The sequence below is a fragment of the Rattus norvegicus genome, chromosome 14 (genome assembly GCF_036323735.1).
Source record: "Rattus norvegicus strain BN/NHsdMcwi chromosome 14, GRCr8, whole genome shotgun sequence".
Classification (NCBI taxonomy): domain Eukaryota; kingdom Metazoa; phylum Chordata; class Mammalia; order Rodentia; family Muridae; genus Rattus; species Rattus norvegicus.
Genome location: NC_086032.1, coordinates 21500948 through 21525936, shown reverse-complemented (window position 1 = coordinate 21525936; position 24989 = coordinate 21500948). Strand labels below are relative to the sequence as shown.

At 40.5% G+C, this 24989-nt stretch overlaps 1 protein-coding gene across 3 annotated transcripts; it reads right to left on the bottom strand.

Annotated features, from left to right (window-relative positions):
* Positions 1-1841: 1841 nt before the first annotated feature.
* On the bottom strand, positions 1842-24989 carry Ugt2b34l1 (UDP glucuronosyltransferase 2 family, polypeptide B34 like 1). Of its 3 annotated transcripts, XM_006250809.4 has the most exons (8): positions 24811-24949; positions 22529-22646; positions 19240-20008; positions 17363-17511; positions 14609-14740; positions 11636-11723; positions 10665-10884; positions 1842-4952 (listed from the first exon to the last, which is right to left on the bottom strand). In XM_006250809.4, exons 3-8 carry the CDS (start codon positions 19961-19963, stop codon positions 4673-4675), a joined length of 1593 nt encoding a protein of 530 aa, XP_006250871.1. In that variant the 5' UTR covers positions 19964-20008; positions 22529-22646; positions 24811-24949; the 3' UTR covers positions 1842-4672. The 3 variants fall into 3 exon arrangements, with proteins under 3 accessions (XP_006250871.1, XP_003751392.1, XP_008768323.1); XM_003751344.5 differs by lacking the exon at positions 22529-22646 and having other exon boundaries at positions 24811-24970; XM_008770101.4 differs by lacking the exons at positions 19240-20008; positions 22529-22646 and having other exon boundaries at positions 24811-24989.

Here is a 24989-nt window from a genome sequence, read left to right as displayed (position 1 = left end):
GATGTCGCTTCCTTAATTTCTTTCCCAGCCTGTTTATCCATTGAATAGAGGAAGGCTACCGATTTTTCTGAGTTAATTTTATACCCAGACACTTTGCTGAAGTTGTTTATCAGCTGTGGTAGTTCTCTGGTGGAACTTTTGGGTAACTTAAGTACACTATCATATAATTTGCAAATAGTGATATTTTGACTTCTTCCTTTCCAATTTGTATCCCTTTGACCTTCTTTCGTTGTCTAATTGCTCTGGCTAGGACTTCATGTACTGTATTGAATAGGTAGGGAGAGAGCAGCCTTGTCTAGTTCCTGAATTTAGTGGGATTGCTTCAAGTTTCTCTTCATTTAGTTTGATGTTGGCTACTGGTTTGCTGTACATTGCTTTTACTATGTTTACGTATGGGCCTTGAATTCCTGATCTTTCCAGTACTTTTATCATGAAGGGGTGTTTAATTTTGTCAAATGCTTTCTCAGCATCTAAAGAGATGATCATGTGGTTTTTTTCCTTTGAGTTTGTTTATATAGTGGCTTATGTTGATGCATTTTCATATATTGAACCATCCCTCCATCCCAGGGATGAAGCCTACTTGTTGATGATGGATGATTATTTAAATGTGTTTTTGGATTTGGTTTGCAAGAATTTTATTGAGTATTTTTGCATTGATATTCATAAGGGAGATTATCTGAAGATCTCTTTCTTTGTTTGGTCTTTGTGTGGTTTAGGTATAAGCGTAGTTGCAGCTTCATAGAAGAAATTGGGTAGTGTTACTGCTGTTTCTATTTTATGGAGTAGTTTGAAGAGTATTGGTATTAGGTCTTCTTTGAAGGTGTGATAGAATTCTGCAGTAAACCCATTTTGTCCTGGGCCTTTTTTGGTTAGGAGACTTTTAATGAATGCTTCTATTTCTTTGTGGATTTTGGATGGTTTATTTGATCCTGATTTGACTTTGGTACCTGGTATCTGTGTAGAAAATTGTCCATTTCCTCCAGATTTTCCAGTTTTGTTGAGTATAAGCTTTTCTAATAGGATCTGATGATTTTTTGGAATTTTCTCAGTTTCTGTTATGTCTCCATTTCATTTCTGCCTTAGTTTGTGTATACTCTCTGTGTCCTTTGTTTAGTCTGGCTAAGGGTTTAATCTATCTTGTTGATTTCCTCAAATAAGCAGCTCCTGGTTTTGTTGATTATTGATTCTTTGTTTCTACTTGGATAATTTCAGCCTAGATATAAAGCATTTTAAACGAACATTTGTATATGCCTATAGGACCTCAGTGATTTTCTTCATTTCATTCAACTGTTTCTATTTTCAGGCTTTCACTGAGTCATCATTTCTATTCCTCTGAAGGTCCTTAGGCATATTCATAACTGTTAATTGGAAATCCCCATTGTGTGATTCAGTTAATTGTTTCCTCGTGGCCTATTATGATAGGTTAGCTGTCTTTTGCAGAAGTTGCCTTGGTAGTTAGTATTTATAATTTTTATCGTGTGTCTTATATATCGCGTATTATGATGTTTGTATAGTTTCTTGTTATAGATATATGCTCATAGTTTTGGTGAGTGGGAAGTCAAGTGTTGAGTTTCTGGTGTTCCAGTTGTACTAGTTGTAGTCCAGATGAACCATGTTTGATTTCCATCTTAGAGTTATTCTGCATTTTAGGGTTCATAGTCTGAACCATGAACTAGATCTCAAGTTCTGCTTGAATCTCTGCTTTAACATCAAGCAGTCCCACATACAGTGAGTGGCATATATTGTAAGCACCTACTCTTACCTACCAGGTCATGGTTACCTGAAATGGCTGATGAGACATAAATCTTAACCAGATCAGAATAGACAGGTCTCATGAAGACTTTGGCTGAGACAAATTTATTTGAGCAATCAGACATTTTATACCTTTTTCAGAAACAGTATATATTGTTGACTACTAGGTTAACTACAATAGTGATTGTCATTACACAATAACATTTCTAAACTATACAGGGTACCTAAGATGAATGTCCAAGGACAAATGTGTCCTGTCAAGTTCATATGTTTTATTGACTTCTAAGAAAGACATAGAAATACAAGGAGGCCTGAATTCCTTACTGAGAGAGTACCTCAGGTTTTTAGGAACTGGAAGGGACAGTGAACCTGGGGCCCTGGACTCTAACATGTAAATCTATGAAGCATGCCTCTCAAGGTAGTTATACCAGGCCAACTCCATAATGTGTATGATAGACTTTCATACTGAAGGGGAAAGGAACTGATGTTTAATTCTTCTGAATCAAGATTGGGAGACTAGTCCTATAGAGGGCAACAGAGAAAGGAATATTGGTTATCCTGGTTTTGGCCAAGAATTGCAGTGAGTTTGTACAGGGTAGAAATGGCATAAATAAGAGCTGCTAGGAAGTAGGCAGATCAGTTCTGAGAATACTCTGAAAAATCCTTAATGGATCAGGGCTGGGCTAAGTAGTGTACCTGGATCCAAGCCAAATGTGTTGCATGTGTGGAATCCCAGGTAAAGAGTATTTTTGCAGGAATGATTATGGGCTAGGAGAAATGGCTAATGAAGACTTAAGGATAACTAGACCCAAAGTGGGTCTCTTTAAAAGCTTTAAAAATGGTGTGTGCGTGTGTGTGTGTGTGTGTGTGTGTGTGTGTATGTGGACTTACTATAGCATTCATCAGGAGAGTAGGTTAACCTGGAATTACATGATCTCCTTATTGTATGTAATTGCAGGGATTTATCTCATGTGAGTAGGGGCTGGGGGGAATATGCCTTTACCAGTTTGTCTATCCTGCTTTTCATGATAGTTTTTATAATTATATATTATATATAATATAAAATTATTGATATAATATAATAATATTATAGATATAATTATTACATAATTATAGTTTTTATTTTATGATAGATAATTTTAGATTATGAGTTATGATCATTATCTCTCCCATTTTCTGTGTTTTTTTGTCCACATACATTAGTGTATAAGTGTGACTTTGAGAGTGTTGTGTATGTGTGAGTGTGCAGAAGACAGAGGGAGTCCAGTGTCTTCCCTGCTCTCTCATACTCTAACTTACGCACTTGAGAAAGGACCTACCACTGAACCTGAACTTTGCGACTTCCTTAGGCTACCTGAAGCCTAAACCACTGCTCTGCCTATCTTTACCCTGCACACCCTCAGCTTCCGGTGTAGTCATTCAAAAGCATGCTTGGCTTCTACAATCATAATGGAAATTTTATCTCAGTCCTCAATCTGGTGGAGAAATTGCTCTTAAATGTGTAGCCATCTTACCAGTCCTAATTATTATGTAAACACATCTCCTATAGAAATATTAAATCCACCACATAGACACAAAAAGCATAGGTAAATTATATTGCTCTACAGAAGGGGACACACACTACACTCATAGACCTTGCAACTGGGCAAGAACAACTTATTTTGTGTCTTTATTCTGTATTATTCAAACAAATTGAGATCTTACATCTATTTGCAATGGCTAACTAGAAGACTAAAGGAATCTCATTATTCTTTATAATGTTGAAGGGAAACAGAACTCATTTCACGAATCAAAAATTTTCTTTAATCCTTTATGTGTATGTGAGCTTCTTTCACACTGTCTCTGTGCCACATGAATGCAGCACCAAACAGAGGGCAGAAGAGGGTGGAAGAGGCTATGACACTTGAGATACTGCTGGTCCAGAGTCATCATCATATGGAGGGGGGAAAGGAATGGGGAGGGTTCTATGGAAGAGGAACCTAGAGTTAGTAACTGTGGAGTCATCCCTTCAGGTCCAAGTACAATCTTGGTAGGTCCTTTAAGGAAGAGGTCATTCAGAGGCACATTGTACATGAGACTCTGCAACAGTATTGGTCTATGAAAGACAAATGTAGGTTAGGGGATTCACAACTCCAATTCTGAACACTTTAATCTAGAGATTTGTCCTTTAAAGTTTGCAAAAAATGGTTTGTTCAATGCTTGTAAAACCGTATAGTTGCGAGTGTGCTTCTTAGTGACCTTGTATCTACAAACTGTTAGTCGCCAGAAAAATTTGGTGTGTGTGTGTATGTGTGAATTTAAAGCCTGTATATATGTGTATATTTACATGCTTGTTAATTTGTGCTTGTTAATTTGTGAGTGGGGCACACATATGCTAGGGCACACCTATGGGACATAAGACCACCTCCTCCAGTGTTATGTTTCCCTTTCACATTCTATGAGGTAGGCTATTTCTTGCTGAGAACCAGGCTACTTGGCCTGAGAGCTTCAGGCACTTGTCCTGAATGCATCTCACATCTCCTGATTTTCTTATACTGCAGTACCAGATGCTACTGGATAAGGCTTTTATATGAGTTCCTGGCATCCAAAACCAAAAGGGAAGTCTTGCCTGACAAATGATTAGATCAGAGAGCCAATGCTTCAGCCATAACATTCTTTGATTTAACTTTTATGCTGCAGAAATGAATTTCTATGTGTATTCATGTTGACGCTGTTAATTTTACTTATGTTTCCCTTTCAATTTTATCTTTGGCTGAAATCCTACTAATTCCAAAAGAACTATCAATTATCTGGGAAAAAAGTTTTCTGACTTGATAATTATTGAAAAATTATCTTGTCACAGGCTGAAGGACCCTACCATCATTGCCCCCCTTACTGTGTGGCACTGGAGAGGTCCTTGTGTCAGTCTTCTTCAGTTCATCTACTCCTTTTTCTTCTTTCTTCCAGCTTTTGTAAACTTCTGACAACAAAAGAGGCAACACTTTTTGAGGATGAACATCACAGTCACCACACAGGCCAGCAGGAACCCAATGACATCCAGAGAGTGGTATTGGACCCAGCTGAGGTCATGCCCTGCCACACGAAGGTGCTTGGCTCCTTTGTGGCGCATGACAAACTCAATCCAGAAGACGGCTCTATCCAGAGGTTTCACTGGCTGGTCGTGGTGGATTCTTGATAATCTCATGGCATTCTCCTTATAGCTAAAGACATGAACATTGAAAACCAATTAATTTCTTAGCGCATATAGCCCATGAGTTTTTCAGGGAAAGCATCATGAAACTATAAATTCAGTAGTAGAGCACTAAGTGTAGTGTGGATTTGATTGGTGTATGTTTGAAAGTCTGCATGTACGGTAGCTTTTTCTGAGAAATTTTTTCCAAATGGGAAATGAAAAATAAGTCTTTCCACAATAGCAACTGTTTGTAAGGCACTCCCAGCGCTGCGAGGTAGTTCAATGTCATTTAAAGATGATTGTGTTGATGAGCTTGAAAAGAATTGGTGAGGATCCTTCCGTTTTCCTCCTGTGCCTGGAGCTGGCCCTATGCCACAGATCTATGTACCCAGATCCTGATGGGAGAAATCTGGTCTCCAGGAGTGCTGACACAGCTGAGAGCACAGAGAAGACCACCACTTCTGCTCTGAGGGATCGCCTGGAGCCCTCAGGGCACAGGAACCAAGGGGCAGTCTAGGACAGATTCTTTCCCATTTCTGCCTGTACTCAAAGCTGACGCTGGGCCACAGCTCTCTGTACACTGATCTCATGGGGGAGAGAGCTGGATTCTCAGAAGTGTGGACAAACTTGAGAGCACAGGGGATACCATCATTGTATCCCACTACTACTCACATTCCTGGCCCAAGAGGAACCTGACTAGAGCCCTCTGGAGACAGGAATCTAGGAGCAGTCTGGGACAGGATGCTTCCAGTTTTCACCTGTGCCCAGAGCTGACCCTGTGCCACAGCTCTCTGTACCTAGACCTGCTGGGAGAAAGCTGGTCTCCAGGAGTGCTGACGCGCAGGCTTATAGGAGGGTCAAGCCACCGTCAGAGACAGTAAGACGAGCTAACACCAGAGATAAGCAGATGGTGAGAGGCAAGGGCAAGAACCTAAGCAACAGAAACCACATGGCATCATCAGAACCCAGTTCCCCAACTACAGCAAACCCTGGTTACCCCAACACACTGGCAAAGCAAGATTTGGATTTAAAATCACAACTCATGATGATGTTAGAGGACTTTGAGAAGGAAATAAATAACTCCCTTAAAGAAATACAGGACAGCACAGGAAAACAGGTAGAAGACCTTAAAGAAGAAACATAAAACTCCCTTAAAATTTTACAGGAAACACAACCAAACAGGTGAAAGAATTGAACAAAACCATCCAGGATTGTAAAATGGAAATAGAAACAATAAAGAAAGCACAAAGGGAGACATCCCTGGAGATAGAAAACCTAGGAAAGAGATTAGGAGTCATAGACACATGCATTACCAACAGAATACAAGAGATAGAAGCTAGAATCTCATGGGCAGAAGGTACCATAGAAAATGTTGACACAACCATCAAAGAAAATGCAAATGCAAAATGATCCCAACCCAAAACATCCAGGAAATCAAGGACACAATGAGAAGATCAAACCTAAGGATAATAGGTATAGAAGAGAGCAATGATTCCCAACTTAAAGGGCCAGTAAATATCTTCAATAAAATTATAGAAGACCCAAATCCCATGGGGGAGAGAGCTGAACCCTCAGAAGTCCTGAGAAATCAGAGGAGACTAACCTCTGCCCACAGTACCAACCCAAGAGGGAATCGCCTAGTGCTATCTGTGCCCCCTGGGTTCAGAGACCTAGAAGCAGTCAAGGGCAGGACCCTTCAGATTCCTGCCTGGGCCAAGAGCTTAAAGACAGTCAACAGGATCACATACACACCTGAGAGGAGAGCACTCTGTTCCAAGAAATGGCTGAAAGAAAACAGGAAAACAGGTCTACAGGAGTGCTGACACACAGGCCTACAGGAGGGTCTAGCCACTGTCAGAAACAGTAAGACAAGCTAACACCAGAGACAACCTGGGTGGTGAGAGGCAAGCACAGGAACCTAAGCAACAGAAAGCAATGATACTTGGCAGCATCAGAGCTCAGTTCTCCCACCAAAGCAAATACTGGATATCCAAGCACACTGGAAAAGCAAGATTTACATTTAAAATCACATTTTATGATGATGATGGAGGACTTTAAGAAGGACATAAATAACTCACTTAAAGTAATACAGGACAACACAAGTAAACAAGTAAAAGCCCTTAAAAAGGAAACACAAAAATCCCTTAAAGAATTACAGGAAAACACAACCAAACAGGAGAAGGAATTGAACAGAACCAACCAGGATATAAGAATGGAAATAGAAACAATAAAGAAAGTACAATGGGAGACATCCCTGGAGATAGAAAACCTAGGAAAGAGATCAAGAGTCATAGATGTAAGCATCAACAACAGAATACAAGAGATAGAAGAGAATCTAAGGGGCAGAGATACTATAGAAAACATTGGCACAACCATCAAAGATAATGCAAAAAGCTCCTAGTACAAAACATCCAGGAAATCCAGGACACAAATGAGAAGATCAACCCAAAGGATAATAGGAATAGAAGAGAGTGAAGACTCCCAACTTAAAGGGCCAGTAAATTTATTCAACAAAATTATAGAAGAAAACTTCCCTAACCTAAAGAAAGAGATGCCCATAAATATACAAGAAACCAAGAACTCTAAATAGATTGGACCAGAAAAGAAATTACTCCAATCACATAATAGTCAAAACACCAAATGCACAAAACAAAGAAAGAATATTAAAAGCAGTAAGGGAAAAATGTCAAGTGACATATAAATGCAGACCTATCAGAAGACCAGACTTCTCACCAGAGGCTATGAAAGCCTGATTCTGGACAGATGTCATACATACCCTAAGAAAACACAAATGCCAGCCCAGGCTACTATATTCAGCAAAACTCTCAATTAACATAGATGGAGAAACCAAGATATTCCATGACAAGAATCAACAAATTGGACTTCATAAATTACAAAGCTTCTGTAAGGCAAAGGACTTTATCATTAGGACAAAAGGGCAACCAACAGATTGGGAAAAGGTCTTTATCAATCCTTCATCTGATAGAGGCCTAGTATGCAATATATATAAAGAACTCAGGAAGTTAGCCTCCAGAGAATCAAATAACCCTATTAAAAATGGGGTACAGTGCTAAATAAAGAATTCTCACCTGAGGAATACTGAATGGCTGAGAAGCACCTAAAAAATGTTCAACATCCTTAGTCATCAGGGAAATGCAAATCAAAACATCCCTGATGGTGGAGAGATGTTTCAGTGGTTAAGAGCACTGTCTGCTCTTCCAGATTTTCTGAGTTCAATTCCCAGCTACTACTTGGTAGCTCATAACCATCTATAATGTGCTCTGTTGCCCTATTCTGGCCTGCAGGCATCCATGCAGGAAGAACACTGTATACATAAAACATAATGAAATCTTTAAAACAAACAAATAAACAACCCTGGGATTCTACCTCACACCAGTCAGAATGGCTAAGATCAAAAACTCAGGTGACAACAGATGCTGGGGAGGATATGGAGAAAGAGGAATACTTTCTCATTGTTGGTGTAATTGCAAACTGGTACAAACACTCTGGAAATCAGTCTGGAGGTTCCTCAGAAAAGCAGATATAACACTACCTGAGTACCCAGCTATACCACTCCTGGTCGTATACCCAAAAGATGCTCCAACATATAACAAGGACACATGCTCCACTGTGTTCATAGCAGACTTATTTTTAATAGCCAGAAGCTGGAAAGAACCCAGATGTCCTTCTACAGAGGGATGGATACAGAAAATGTGGTACATCTATACAATGGAGTACTACTCAGCTATTAAAAAAATGATTTCATGAAATTCATAGGCAAATGGATAGAACTAGAAAATATCATCCTGAGTGAGGTAATTGAAGTACAAAAAAACACACATGGTATGCACTCACTGACAAGTGGATATTAGCCCCAAATTGGGACTACCCAAGATACAATCCACATGAATTTCAAGAATAAGAACAACCAAAGTGTGAATGCTTCAGTCCTTCTTAGAGAAAAATATTCATAGGAGGAGATATGGCCACAAAGTTTGGACCAGAGACTGAAGGAATGACTATCCAGAGACCGTCCCACCTGGGGATCCAGTTCATATAATATACAGCCACCAAAACCCAGAAAACATTGGTGACTTCAAGAAGTGCATGCTGACAGGAGCCTGATATAGCTGTCTTCTGAGAGGCTCTGCCAGAGCATGACAAATACAGAGGGAGATGCTCACAGCCAACAATTGAACTGAGAATGCATTCCCCATTGGAGGAGTTAAGAGAAAGGACTGAAGGAGCTGAAGGGGTTTGCAAGCCCATAATAACAACAATACCAACCAACCAGAGCTCCCAGGGACGAATCCACTACCCACTACTATACATGAACTGAGCCATGGCTCCAGCTGCATATGTTGCCGATGATGTCCTTGTTGGACACCAGTGGGAGGAGAAGCCCTTTGTCCTGCCTAGGCTGAATGCCCCCCACCCTCACTGTAGGGGAATGTCAGTGCAGGGAGGTGGGAAGGGGTGGGTGGGTGGGTGGGTGGGGGAAGACTCTCATAGAATGAGGGGAAAAGGAGATGTAATAGGGGGTTTATGGACTGGAAACTCAGAAAGGGAATAGTATTTGAGATGTAAATAAAAATATTCAAAATAAGAATTTATAACCAGATTGATGTCAGGGTAATCGATGGTAAAGGGTTGGATTTCTTACTCACATAAGGAAATGCTGTACTGAAATTTAATATGGCCACTACAAAAATAGCATGGATTTGCAGAACATATTGAAAACAGAATTACCCCACTGTTTAGTTTCTCGACTATTAGCAATCTATTTAAAGAAAGAGTAGACAAGATATCAAATAATACCTTAGTGGCAATGGCTTTTGAAGCTCTAGTCATGACTGGTAAATAGAGGAACTGACTGAGATGCTCATTGTTTGATGATGGATGAGGGAAATGTGGTATGAAAACATCATTGAATATTTATTCAACCGTTATAAGAATTAAATCCTTTCTTTGTAACATCAAGGGTTTATACTAAATCACATAAACTATGCCATAAAGGAAAACAATGCATTTGTCACCATATGTGGATATTAGCAGAACTGATTGTATAGACATATAGGGTAGATTACAGGTAAGTAGTGTCGAGAAAGAAGAGAGTGACTGGGAATAGAGAGGTCAGCTAATATATGCCTCCTGCCTTCTGTACAGAAAGGGTGTGACTGAGTGTCAAGTTACATATCTTATTGTAATTAGAGGTCTATGGAAGGGGAAATTTCAGCATTGATAAAAATGACATTATAAATGTTCAAAGAACTGGAAAATTTAAGTATTTACATTTGATAATCACATATATGCATATTATACGTAATATATGCATATCTATATTTATATGCATAATTATTCTACTTTTGGCAATAAGCAAGGATTGTTTAAGGAAAGAAAGTTTTAGAAATTTTAAGCTTTATATTGAAATATTTTATATATTTTTAAACTTCAATATCCTGTTTCTTGATTTAATCCTATTTGTGAAAACTGTGTTCTTTCATTTAACAAGAGAAGAAAATTTCCATTATCAAATTATACTATATTAACTCCTCATGAATTAAGTCATAGGGGTAGTTTGAAGTTTTGATTGACATTTAAAGCTTTTTCCACAATGGTTAAATAAGTTTTATGTTTACTCTTGTTTTCAGCATCAGACTAAAGTTTAGAGGAAAGCTATTATTACCTTTGAGAGAACCTATCAGGAAGAGTAATAATTTCACAAAAACACAGTACTCACGAAGGGTCATTAGTGACTGTCCTCAGTGCAGTGAGCAAGTCTGTACTGGACATCGTGAGAAAGTCCAGTCTAACTGCTGCTCCTTTGGTCTTCAAGTGAACAATATTGTCCTTTTGGTCTCCAAACAAAGGAATGCCAACCACAGGAATCCCGTGGTAGATTGCCTCATAGATGCCATTGGTGCCACCATGAGTTATAAAAGCTCTGGTTTTGGGATGACCTAGCATGAGGGGAAATGAAGGAAAGGTCTTATTAACCATAAGTCTGCGAAAGAAGACGAGAGGCAGAGGATAAAGAGAAGACTCGGTAAAACATGCTCTAGATAACAGTCTGATAACCAAGTGACTGTACTGTTCCTGTGAGAATTTAAGGCAAGTCCACAGAGCTTCAAGTGAAGTCCACATTGAGGTGGAGGAGAGTGCAAGTAGAAGGATTTTTTGCAATGGACCAAAAAGGCAGTGCTCCCCCAAGTGAAGAAAACTTATGGTGCAAGCTCAGGCTGTGGTTAAGGAGAATATGTTCAGGAGAAACAGTGGAGTCATTGTCCCTGAAGGGTTGGACCAAGCAGTAGGGGGGTGTGTGCACATTAGACTGTGCACATTTTGTCACATAGGGTACCATGTTTCCACATGGAGGTTTGGTGTGAGCCTAGTAATTGAAGAGTTGATTATAGAAGAATGCCACTTTCCTTGGCATTTGAAATTAGCCTACAGTGGGGGAAAGAGTAGAAGTAAAATTATAGAAATATGAGGTAGAGAGAAACATGAGGAAGTGATGTAAATATACCTGATACATAATTATAGCAGAAATCAAAATGGTTTCCCCCCATCAGAAATGTTAACAGAATAGCCATATCAATTCTTTATATATTTTTTTCAGGACTATATCACATTTGTCATAAATGCATTACTGCTGACATTTACCTTCCCGACTGGCCATTCCTCATGTCGCTGTTGTGTCCTGATGCTTACCTAGAAGGTCATTCTGGGGGATCCATTTGTACAGACGAGTGTTGGAGCCCAAGGTTTCTGGCTTCTTGCCTTCAAATCTCCAAAGAACCTGTTAAGGTGAAGGTAGCCTCTTATTCCTTTGGTCAAATGTCAAGTTACTCATGCCAGCTTCAGAAGAGATTGGGAAACAATGGAGGTAAAAGCCCACTGTGCAGGATCCAGGCCTGAGGGTTATTTATGGGAACCATGATGAACTACTGCAGTGAGGATGCAAATATCCTTCACACTTCTGCACGATACAACCCTGTTTTTGAAATATTTATATTTTCTCTTTTCTACATTGCTTCTTGAAAAGACATTTTTAACACAGTATTTTCTGATTGTGGTTTGCCCTCCCCATATCCCTCTCTACATCTTGTTCCCTTCCTCTTCCATTCAACTCCACATCCTTTCTTTCTCTGTATTTCTTTAGAGAAACAACAGACATCTTTAATATTAATAATTAATAATAAATAACAATAATAACAGTAAATAATATAAAAGAATAATAAACATAATGACCATAGCACAAATCCTATTTTAAAATAAAGAATTATTTTTGTTTATGTATCTTAGTGTGTTTGTGTGCGTGCATGTGTGCATGTTTGTGTCACTGGAGGAAGGAGGGGAGGGGAAGTTTCTCTGTGAGAGGAGGATTCATGTGGTGGCTCATGTGTGGAACCTTAAACAAAGAACTCAGGGGAGCCTCAGCTTATGGATGGAGTTTGCTGCTATGAACTGGACCAAGGCAGAAAGAGAGGCTGCTGCCTCCAACTGCAGATACAGGCTAGATACAATAAGAAGATCTGGGCTGGAGAGATGACTCAGTGGTTAAGAGCCCTGACTACTCCAGAGGTCCTGAGTTCAAATCCCAGTAACCACATGGTGGCTCACAACTGCAATGAGTTCTGATGCCCTCTTCTGGTGTGTCTGAAGTGACAGTGTACTTATATATAGTAAATAAATACATCTTTTTTAAAAAAAGCATTAGAGGAGTTTTGAAGAAGTCTTGCAAGAGAACTCTATTTCTTTGAATGTGGACTCCACAGGAATTCTGGGTTAAATTTCCTGACATGAGAGATTGGACATCTAAAAATAGGTTCATACGATATTTGTTTAGTTTATTTCATTTGTTTTAAATTATTTTCATTATCAAAAAGGATGTGACTTCGAATTTTGTGGTTATAGTATTATTCTTCTGTGAGAGAGGTCAACCTAAAAGTTTTTCTGGTTACTGGCTCAAGGACATGCTATTTTGGGAGAAAGGCTGTACATTTGGGCTTACAGAAAAGAAGAATAGACAGGCTCTGGACCCCTTCCAGAGTTCTATGGCTCAGATATGACAGAGGTAGAGCCCCTTAACAACTAGAAAAATTCAAGAAAATCAAACAAGACTTTGGTTATTATCAAAATTGGCTCATAAAAATGACAGTTGCTTTTCATATCCTTAAACAAGGGACAAAATTTTATCCTCAACTAGTCTGTGCACCTTACACAATCAATATAGATATCTTGTTGGTACTTAAATAAATTTTGAGATTTGTATGTTACAGAATGTACAACTTTGATGAGATTCATCCTTAAAGATGTTAAACAGACCTGTTTGGATGCCCTGTGTCATGGATTCAGGGTAGTCTTGGCTTATTCAACCTTACAGACAGATCCAGTCAAAACTTCAGTCCAGCCCTGAGCCTTCTAGGCATCAATACCTGGATAACAATTGCTGACTTGGGTTTCATAAGGTCTCACTAAATTTCCTAATTTCCCTACCCTTCCCCTCCCCTTTAAAGATATTTTGTTACCCCTGTTCAGTCAGAAGAAGTCATGGAGAGTCATCAGCTCAGTTCCTTGGGTTTGGAGGTCAGGTAATGGTTATTTTAAAGGTTGTTATTCTAGGGAATGTTATTTGGTAATGGTCATAATTTTGAACAGGGAGGAAACAGGTGAAATTGATCGTGTAGCCATAATCTTAATCAGTAGAAATCTTTATAATTGATACGAAGTTGAAGTTATATGTTAATATTGTTACTCGTAGACAGGCACTGTGCCTATGCAACTATTTGAAGAACACAAAGTTTAGACCCAGTCCTTCTTTTCCTTTTCAATATTATTTATTTTATGTATATGAGTACACTGTAGCTGTCTTCACACACACCAGAAGAGGGCACCAGATCCCATTACAGATGGTTGTGAGCCACCATGTGGTTGCTGGGAATTGAACTCAGAACCTCTGGAAGAGTAGACGGTGCTCTTAACCGCTGAGCCATCTCTCCAGCAGTAGTTTTTTTTTTTTTTTAAATTGGACAGAAAACATGAGATGTAGGGGAAGGAGCTGACACTAAAATCTGGTTCCCTAATTGGTTCTTGATTTGGTCAATAAAGAAGGCAGAAGCCAACTGCTGGGAGAAGGGGAAGGTGGGACTTCTGGGTCCCAGGAGGAAGAGAAGGGAAGCAGGGAAGGAGGAGGTCCTTTCAGCCACACTTTGGAAAGTGCAACAACCCTGTAAGATCTTGGGTGGCTGAAAATTCTTAGGGCAAGAGATTCTTTTCCTACCATTGTGTTATCTGGCAATTTCTAAATTAATAAAGCTGTCTAGTGTTTTTGTTCCGAGAAGCTAAGGTGGGCAGGGAAAGAGAGCAGCTGGGGTGGTAGCTGGTGGCAGAGTTGGTGGCTTGGCAAAGCTAGCTGGGAGAAACGGGCTCTTCTGGGAGTGGAGCTGGTGGCAGCCATTCTCAGTGCTAAGCCAAGAATGCAGTTCCCTAGAAGGGCTCCAGCTGGCGCCATTCTTGTGTGTGTGTGTGTGTGTGTGTGTGTGTGTGTGTGTGTAAGTATGTACATATGTATGGGAACATCATTGGAAAACTTCAGTTTCACACAGGAGGCATCTGCAAGCAGATCTAGAAGAGCACATGACCATCTCAGCGAGGATGTATCAGTGAGACATTGTAATTCACCTTCTGTGGAATCTGGGCAAGGCCTGCTGCAATCACATTGGCCCTTTCTTCTGTTAGGCTTCCCACCATCGACCCGAGGGAAAACACCACAACACCATGTTCTCCAGATGACTGGACGAAGTCTTCTATTTCCTGTTAATAAATATCAGACCATTACAAAGAACAGCAGCACCAAACAACCTGCATGAAAACAGACACCAACATCCACGGAAATAAACTGCTGACTCTTAGAAATGTTCAGAATAGTGTCGCATCCATATATAAGATGTACACTTGTAGCCAATTGCATACAGGTTACAGTATGCATAGTCACACAGATCGCCCTGGGTCATTTTCATCTTGAAGGAACAGATTTTAAGAAATTAAACCCAAGGTTCTCCTTCTCCCTCCTTATTCCTTTGGCTACCACACATCTGGTTGTTCTTTGTTTAATTTCAACTAGCGTATGTTGTTTACATAAGACATTCTTTCTTTCTTGTTGGGTAGCTCATTTTACTTAGTGTACTCTTATTAAGGTTATGCCATGTACATATATGTGTATGTACATGTATACTAAATATGTTTAACTGGGCAATATGTACATATATGTATGTATACATAAATAAACATGAACATATGTAAATATATACACATATAAGCAGACATGCATAGTTATACATATATATTAACATTTCTTTTTATTTTTCTTTTTTAAAGATTTATTTATTTATTCATTTTATTTATGAGTACACTATAGCTGTCTTCAGATACACCAGAAGAAGGCGTCAGATCTCGCTACAGATGGCTGTGAGCCACCATGTGGTTGCTGGGAATTGAACTCAGGACCTCTGGAAAAGCAGCCAGTGCTCTTACCAATGAGCCATCTCTCCAGCCCTAACATTTCTAGTGATATCTAGGTTGGTTCCCTCTTTCGTAGTTACTGTTCTAATGTTGGGTGAAAATAGCACAGTTAAGGCAACCTGCAAAAGAATGTATTTAATTGGAGGCTCGCTTACAGTTTTAGGAGTTTAATCTACTAACTCACTGTTGGTTAGTACCTTGGCAGGCAGGCGAGCATACAACTGGAATAAAAGCCCAGAGCTCACCCTAATCTATATTTTGCAGATAGAGAGAAAGAGATCAGTCGCATCTTAGGCTTTTGAAACCTCAAAATCCATCTCCAGTGACACATTTTGTCCAACAAAGCCACACTTCCTAATCCTTAAGTAGTTCACCAACTGGAAACCAAGCATTCAAATATGAGCCTACGGGAGTCATTCTCATGCAAAACACCCATCTCCCTTGAGGAAGTGATGTTCAGATCATCCTTGCCTTACTCTCCCTGAGATCTTTCATTCAGTTCCTCTCCATGCATACTCAGGAAAGGAGTTCATGGACCTTAAATCTATTTCTAATTTTCTTAAGAATGCCCATCCCCTCACACACCTTATAATTCATGAAATTTGTTTCACTTTTTTCTTGGAGTATTATCAAATCAAGGTAAATAGTATATTTGCCTACTTAAATAATTATCAGTTCTTTATTTTGGGAATGCATCGTAATTCTCTTTTAGCGATTCTTAAATCCAGTCGATTTTAAAGTGTGCAGTTTTTTTCATGGTTGATATACTTTGTCAAATATGTATTGTTTGAACTGTACAGAAGTACGTGAATAACTAATAGTATGAAGCAGTTGGTTAGGAGAAACAACAATTCCCACCACAAACGACAAAAGGAATCAACAGTTATTGACTAGGGCTGAAAACTTGTTTCTGTGACATCAATCCACTCTCCTTTAACCCTAATTACCATTTGTAGACTTTCCTCTCACACTCTTCCTTCTGTTTGTCTTTTAACAGCACTGGGCATATTGGACCTAATGACTCAGCACATCCTTCAGGCCCTCAGTCTGTACCTCCCTCCTCACTCTCCTGTTGACACTGTCCTTACAACTCTCCTGCGAACACTGCCGGTCTGCACAGAACTTAGGAATCGTCCCGTTTGATTTTAGAGCTCTCTGTAACTATCCACATCCCAACTGGGTGAGAAGAAAGCATGTCTTCTTTGTGTAACGTCATATGTTATTGCTGTCATTGTAGAAGTAAAGGAGGGTTCTCCAGAGACCTCTCTTACCTCTCTCACTCCCCTTGCATCATGAAGCGTTATGTTAGTTAAAACTGCATCTCGTTCCTCTGTACCTGAAGGGGGACACCATCTTGTGTTCTTATCATACTCATTTACAGACGTTAACAATGAGCAGGTTTTAGAGATCATGGAGACACTGAGCTTTCTTAAATGAGTAAAGCTGTGTGCCTTATCTTGCCCCACATCTTGACTTATCTTTTACTGCCAGGACATCTGGCCTTCCCTCACTGCAACATTTATGCAGTTCTGTTATTTGCTCACAATGAAAGTTCAAAGTAGAACGGTTGGTGCTTCTGGGTGAGCTTGTGCATACTCTGTTTCCCTGTATACTCTCTGCGTGCTTACCTGTGGGTTAGACCTCTCACTTCCTGTATGTCTGCTCCAATCCCTGATATTTTCTCTGTGTTGACTAGTGGTCTAACTGTCCCTGTCCTCAGAAATCCACAGGGTTCATAAAGGAAATGCAGACTCTTGTGATGGAACATATACAGACCTTTCTGCTGGATGGTCTCTTTACCTAAATTCCTGTGACACTCTGAGTTTGACGTAAAGATTCTGAAGGAATAAAATATAATCACTTGTGTTGCAAATGCAAGGCAAACAGAAGCGAGCAAATGGAGAATATATTTACCTTAGGCAGGGGTTTGGCAGGTCTGCAGTGGAGTCCACCAACAAAATCAAAATTTGGTAAGACGGGGTGAGGGAATTCCAAATCCCAGTAGGTCCTAATGAGCCATATGTCTGCCTTTGCCATAGTCTCTGAGAGTGTAGTGGGTCTTCCTGAAGAGGAATCAGAGCAGTAAAGGTATAAGATGTGACAAAATGTCAGGTAAAGATGACTATGCCAGGTAGCCCTCTGGAAGCACCTTTAAAAATGCAGCTAGAGATATTTACAGGTGTAGGGATTTATATAAAAAAATCAGGTATATGGTTATATATATGTGTATATATACATGTATGTGTATGTATGTGTGTGTGTATGTGTGTGATATTTGAAAAAATTTGGAATATACACATTTCTCATACTTATGCATAGAGATACAGTGTGTCATTGTACGAGTTGCTGTGAAAAGATACAACTATAACCTTGTTAATATATGATCACTAAAGATGGACATAGTCATTGAGATACAATCAAATGCCATTATCTAGGTATCCTAACTCAGGGAAACATCTTTTCCTTTAACTCTATAAATGAACTGAGAGTTTCGTGGTGTGACATACCACAGGAGACCCTGAATGCTAGATTCTCTTCTTCCTCATCTCAACTGCAGAGATGGAAGTCGTGTGCACCCAAGGCTGATGTAAACATTTAAGGGGATTCTGTTTCAGCATTTCATTGAGACAGGGGACAGATCTTACTATGTAATCCTGGTTGACCTTGAAGAGAATTTCGATTATTCCTGAAATTTTTGGTGTTGCTCTTGATTCATGACTGAGTTTGTAATATTTGGTACTTATAAATTTGTTTACTGGTAAAATGCCTTAAAAATGGATAGGGCCATGTCTGTCCATTAGGCATATTTTAAAACACTGTAATATCCAATGTGTCTATATGTCAAGATACATTTGAAACACAATTTCAATCCACTCCAATAAGTAAATTAAATTCCCCCATGTTTTGAATTCACATATTTTCTGTATATAGAGCAGAGGTAAAATATTCACAGCTATGCAGAAGTTTAGTAGGTTAAAGGGGAAGATCTTTCAAACCATAAAGATAAAATTAATTCTATAAAAATGCATCGTACATACCTATGCTATATATCTGTAGAGTCCTCAGTATATTGTGAAAATCACAAAGACTTTCATTTGTTTAAAGCCACTCTTTTATTGGCTTGTGTAATGGATTAGAAGATAAAGGTGTTTACCACACAATCTTAAGAAATTGAGTTTAATATTCATATAACGCTAAACGCCTGAATATATCCTAAGAAACCACATAGAGGTGAAGTAAAAACTCCTCAGTGTTCAGTCTTACTCCATACATGCAACACACAGCATCCACATCCCACACATGACACTAGTGCTCATGTGCACACTTATGACATTAATAGTAATGGCAGCAAAAAGAAGAAGAGGAAGAGGAAGGAGGAGGAGGAAGAGGAGGAAGAAGAAGAAGAGGAAGAAGAGGAAGAGGAGGAGGAATCGGAGTCCAAGATGGTGACGGCAGCGGCTGCAGTGGTGGCACCACCAGCCAGGTAATATGGCTGTTTGAAAATGTGAGGTAAAATGTTTTGTGCACAAATAATTTCTTAGAGAAACTCTCAAAGGTTTGTGTTGCGGACATATGCCTTTTGTGCAAGTCATAGACATAGGTTTGCAACTGACATTGGGACATAGGCTTCTCTGCAGTTCTTTGAGTTTGGCAGATAATTTAACAGTTTTTCCACCATTTTACTTAGATGAGACAAATCTTCTGCTGTCAATCCTGTTCTTTCAAAGTCAGCTCCAAGGACAGCAAATTGAGAATGCAACAATCCCAAGTGCACTGACCAGGACACTTACCTAATACTTCAGTGTAAAGCTCGTTCCACTTCTTCTCATCAAACACTTGGAACCAAAAGTCAAAACAAAGTACATAGATCATATGTTTCACCCTCTCCACGAATGTCATTCTGTCGCTTAATTCTGACATAGCAATGGGCACATAGGAAGGAGGCATTGGGAGTCCTCCACTGTACTTTTCATAAGTGGAGCCAGGAAAGAAGCGGAGACTGTACACTAAGGGTATCTTGAGAATCTCGGCCAGCAGGTCACCACAGGGTGTGAAGGGATCTGCCAGGATGACATCAAAGCCAGAGTTTTGTAGCTTCGTCATGAGTTCTTTATTAAAAGCTGCATCTCTACAGAGACGCTCAGAATAATCTGAAGTCCTTTCAAAAAGTTTTTGCAACATTAAAAAGTATCCCCAAAATGACTGCTTCGGTAGCTCGTAAATGCTCTCATTGACGCAGTCCATAAAAATCACCTCCACATCAGCTATGGAATACGATGAAGGGAACGACTCAAACTCAATAGCAGATGTTTTGTCGACCTCGTAAGAAAAGGAAACTGAAGGTTTCAGCACAACTACTTCATGACCCTTCTTCACCAGCTCACTTAGGATTATCTTCAAGTTGAGCCAATGGCTGAATTCCACAGGCCACACCAGCACTTTCCCACCACTCCCAGAGCCAAAGAAGATGGTCAGGTGGAGCAGGAGCAGGGCCGCTGTCATTTTCACAGACATTTTGGTTAATTTCGGAGCCTCCTCTCAAAGGGTGACCTCGTGGGTCTTCAAGAAACAGAAAGGGTAAATTCAACAGAAAGGGTTCAATTAGTTCAAGTATAACTTGTACCTCTCAAGAAATGGACATGGAATAGTTACAACCTCTGTATCAACACCAGAAGCAAATGTGAATGTGGGAAATGACTACTGATTCTGGTTGACCTTGGATGCCTACCGTACTTGATAACAGTAGAAGGTAAGATATCTCTCTCTCTCTCTGTCTCTCTCTGTCTCTCTCTCTCTCTCCCTCCCTCCCTCCCTCCCTCCTCTCTCTGTCTCTCTCTCTGTCTCTCTCTCTCCTTCCTCTCCTCCCCTCTCTCCTCCCCTCTCTCCTCCCTTTCTCTGTCTCTCTCTGTCTCTCTCTCTCTCTCTGTCTCTCTCTCCTTCCCTCCCTCCTCCCTTTCTCTCTCTCTTTCTCTCTCTCTTTCTCTCTCTCTCTCTCTCTCTCTCTCTCTCTCTCTCTCTCTGTTTCCCTCTCTCCCTCCCTCTCTCTGTTAGCCTTTTGTGTAAGCTCTTCCCCACAGCTCCATGGCAACAGTCAGATGTGCCTGACACACTATAAAAGAGGCTGCTCACCCCCTCTGCTTGCTCTTGTTCTCTTGCTTGCTCCCTGCTCTGTCCTTTCCCCCCTTCCCCTTCTCTCTCACATCTGACTACACACCCACCAAACATATTCCCTCTGTCTTTAACTTTTTATAAAACACAACATTTGGTGGTGAGACTTGAATTTAGAAACTCTGCAGGTTTGCATTCCCCCACCCCCCGCTGCCAGCTGTTCCCTGCCAGTTGCTCCACTGCTGCTGTTTTGAAATGAAGCCACTGGTGCCAACCAGTCCCTCAGGGTGCAGGGTCACAGTCTGGCCTATTGTGACTCCTGTGACTGGATGTTCCTCAGGCTTTGTGCTTGTCCCTGGCCTCTGGTCCAGGTGCATGCCTGGTATCTAAACTGCACATGTGTTCTACAGACTTGCCCGGCTCAGAAACAGAAGGGATGAAAACACCCCAGGTCGCGTCACGGGCCTGAACCTGCCTGGACACACTCACTTTCTGTCACTAAGGTCTCCCACCACTGCTATTTCCATTCTTGTCCACAACAACTCTAATCCCAGTGTTTCCCTACTGATACAAAACACGTTTTCTCTATTAATGCCAAAGTTACCTAACAATTATAATTTGCATTCCTATCCTGCCTTGAAAAATAATGATTTTTGCTACTGCCATTAAATTATGGTGGGCTCTATTGTCTAACTCAGAAATGACCAACAGATACCGCCCTCAATCTTGTCAGAAGTCTGCTAATGTATCTTAACACTTAAGTTTATGACACAGAATCTCCCAAAGCCTGACAGCTAACCCCCAAGGTTTTAGAAGACATAGACACAGCTACAAGAGACTGCTTGGATTGTGGTATGAAAACCACTGAGAAACACTGTGAACAAAACTGGATACCCTGACAGTCAAGTGACTCATCTTGTCAAAATCAAGGTCAGTCATTTCTCATTTCATCCCTATCTAGCCACAGAAAACAGGCTCTTCGTAAAAGGTTCTTGGTTGTCTGGGCTTGAAAACCACACTGACTCACCCAAGTTGCTATGGAGACCACAAGGACCTGGGAACTGTTTGGACTATAGATGAACCCTGTCATTTTTTAATTAATACATGACTTTTAGATTACAATTTATTCTGCCCCAGATTTCTGACTACATTGACAGCTAAGGTAACTATAGCGTGACAGGTAGAAAATAGACCTAGCTGCTTGCCCTTAGGTAATCCACCACTATATTAGCTTATTAGTCAACCTGCTAACTAGCTAAGACTGCCAGATTTCATACAGGCTTCACGATAAATGATATACTGTGTCAGATGTAAGCTTTTACTGATAAAATCTGCTACTTCCTTACCTAAACGTGGTTTCCATTGACTCAACCCTTCATATTTCCTCTTCTTGCTATGCCACTGTCCTAACATTGAGTTCTTATAAATCTGCCCAACTTTTAACGAAACACTTCCACCTTGCAATCTGACTGTGTAAGCACAAATTCAAACTTTAAGTTTTCTTTGATTGTCTTTTAACTAAAATATGATCAAAGTCAAGGTACTGAATATCCTTCATCTCTCAATTATAAACTTAAAGTGTTTGTTGCTATGTATATTCAGTTTCCTAGACAGAAGAAAAAAGCCCCTCTTGTTCCTTCTGCTCCATGAAAGGCTCATCTTAAAGACCGTTCATGGTGTTAACAAATTTATCTCTTTTGTAAACTTATAAGCTATAAAAAGCCCACTCAGATCTACCTCTCATGGACCAAATAGACTCCGTCCATATAAGTACATCTGCCAATAAATAGTCTGAGGTTCCCACTTACTACCTATTCCAGAGGGTGGGATTCCTCTGGGTTTCAAATGTACATCTAAGAAAATTCTTTCTGCCAAACATACTTAAGCTTATTCTCTACTGTGTGTGTGTGTGTGTGTGTGTGTGTGTGTGTGTGTGTGTGTGTGTGTGTGTGTATGTGTCCAGGCACTTACTACAATCCAGGATATCTGCAGAGAAGCAACTTCCAGATGCTCTAATCTTCTCTCACAGACACAGATGCTTCTACTAGACCGGTTCCTTCTGATCTATTCACAGGTGGTTCCACAAACCCTGGACAGCAAGGAAACAGCCAACTTTTCTAACACTGGACCAACATACCCATATCTACTTTCCTAGTTTTCCTATGTTTCCTGCTCCAAAGTCAGTAGGAAGTAGCTGAAGGTCATGATGACCCTAGTCCTGCTCCACTAGTGTCTTTTTCTAAGTTTTTTTTCTTTTTTAATTAAACCAAAACGGGCAATGTTAGCATTTTGTCTCAGCTCTGCCCCACAGTTACCTGGCAACAGGCAGGTGTGCCAGACTCACTATAAAAGGGGCTGCTCCCACCCTCTGCTCTCTCTGCTCCCAGCTCTGTCCTCTTGTTCCTTCCACTTCTCTCCCCATTTCCCTTCCCCATCTCTCTCCAGGTGCTCATGGCCAACCTCTACTACTCTACTCCTTCTCTGTCTCTACTACCCTCTCAACTCCCCTCCCCATGCCCTGAAAAAAGTCTATTCTATATTATAGAACAATATAGAACAATGTGTGGATGGTCTCTCAGGGGGAAGGGGTGCCTCTGCGTGGGCCTGCTGAGGCACCCCTTTCCCAACTTGACTACACACCCACCAAACATATTCCTTCTCTCATTATTGTTTTATAAACACAGCTTTCTCCCTCTCTCTTTCTCTCTTCTCTCTCCTCTCTCTCTCTCTCTCCCTCTTTCCCTCTCTCCCCCTCTCTCTTTCTCTTTCTCTGGCTCTCACTCTGGCTGACTCTCATTCGTTCTAGTTCTAGCTTTTGTCTCCTTCTAATGTAGGTTCCTTGACAAAGAGCCTCAAGTAAAGCCATAACTTTAGAGTCACATTTTTTAAACATCGTAGTCCAGTGTTTCATAATACGAATATTAGTACCATCGATCATTTTCCATATTATGTAATGATTTTAAGTATATGATTCAGAGGTCCATAGTATAATCTCAGAATTACACACACTGCAATTATATTTAGAGCAGATTGTATCTTAGATGGAACCCCTGTTCTTTTAGCCTTTCCACTGGATCCAGCTCTACCTTACTGTCAATCTGCTTCCTTGTAGTCAGTCAGCCTGGCAGGAGTGAAGAGATAAGGAGACACTTCTGTTTCCTCCTTGGCTATCAGACTGTTTAAGGCATCTCCTTAGTAATCTTCTGCTGGAAGAAGAACTGTTGGTTCTCTAGGGGCTCACAGAGAAGGACTTTGTCTTCAGGAGGGTCATTTACAAACTGCGGGAGGCTAACATTTCTGGAGACTAGGAGCTAAGACATTGGTTGGCGAGGGACCGCACCATGCCTGGACTGCTTAGCTAAGCATATGCCTTGTGAGAATCCCAATGATAGGGTATGGAAGGGGTGACTGGCTCCTTTGTCTCTCTTCCCGGAATGATCACATTGAATACATATTTTTTTTTCTGAATTTCACAATTACGTTGACTCTTTTGATAGACTTATTGAGGTAGGGGAGAGAGAGAGAGAGAGAGAGAGAGAGAGAGAGAGAGAGAGAGAGAGAGAGAGAGAGAGAGAGGAAGAAGAAGAAGGAGGAGGAGGAGAAGGAGAAGAGGAGGAGGGGAAGAGGAGGAGGAGGAGGAGGAGGAGGAGGAGGAGGAGATGATCTGGCTCGTTGGGGTATACAGACTGTGACTTCTAAGCCACGAAACACCCTTGTTTCCTTATTCTGAGCTTTTCTTGTAAGTGGTATAAAGTGGGTGTTGCTCTGTGACTGACTAGCTTTGGCAGTTATAAGGTTTGAAAGTCCTGTCATTTTATCACAGGTAAACTTATTCGTTTTATGTCGCTGTTAAATCATATGTTATATAACATAGAAAGATCACACTCATTTCTAATTTGATTGATGTTAGCTTTCTTTCCAACGTTTGGCTAGTACTGTTTTTAAATATTAATAGCCATTTACCATATTTTGTTATGTTCTATGCTTTGAGCTCAATCCTTTCCTGAATCACGTATATCTTACAGACATCACCAAGAACTTGATCCCTTGTTTTCACTACTCCCTCACTCAGACAAAATATCAGTCGTAGAAACCTCCTTGTTTACGCTCCCCAGGTGTCCTACACACTGTGCCAAGCAAACCAGGAGCTCCTATGAGGGGTCGGCATCAGAGTGCAAAGTTGAGAGAGCTGGAAGAGGGAAAGGGAAAAAGGGTCCAAGCACCACCATGCTGCTGGGCAAAACGGAGTTTACCGTGAAGTGTGCTCTCTGGGAGCCCCGAAGGAAGTGGGAAATTCACGGTGCAAGATGACAGAATTCCTTCGGACAGGACAGCAAAGACACCCGGTGTTACTCCAGTCATAGGCGGCTTGATCCAGGAAATGGGACCTCAGCTTGGAGCCCAAGAGGTGAGCGATCAGGAAGCGTGGGCG

Excerpts from the sequence above, each read along its gene's own strand:
- Ugt2b34l1 (XM_003751344.5), bottom strand. The coding sequence starts at position 19,963 with ATGTCTGTGAAAATGACAGCGGCCCTGCTCCTGCTCCACCTGACCATC. Across the intron at positions 14,741-17,362 it reads CTGCCAAACCCCTGCCTAAG|GAAATAGAAGACTTCGTCCA; the intron begins GTAAATATATTC and ends ATTTATTAACAG. Across the intron at positions 4,953-10,664 it reads ACAGTCACTAATGACCCTTC|CTATAAGGAGAATGCCATGA; the intron begins GTGAGTACTGTG and ends TCATGTCTTTAG.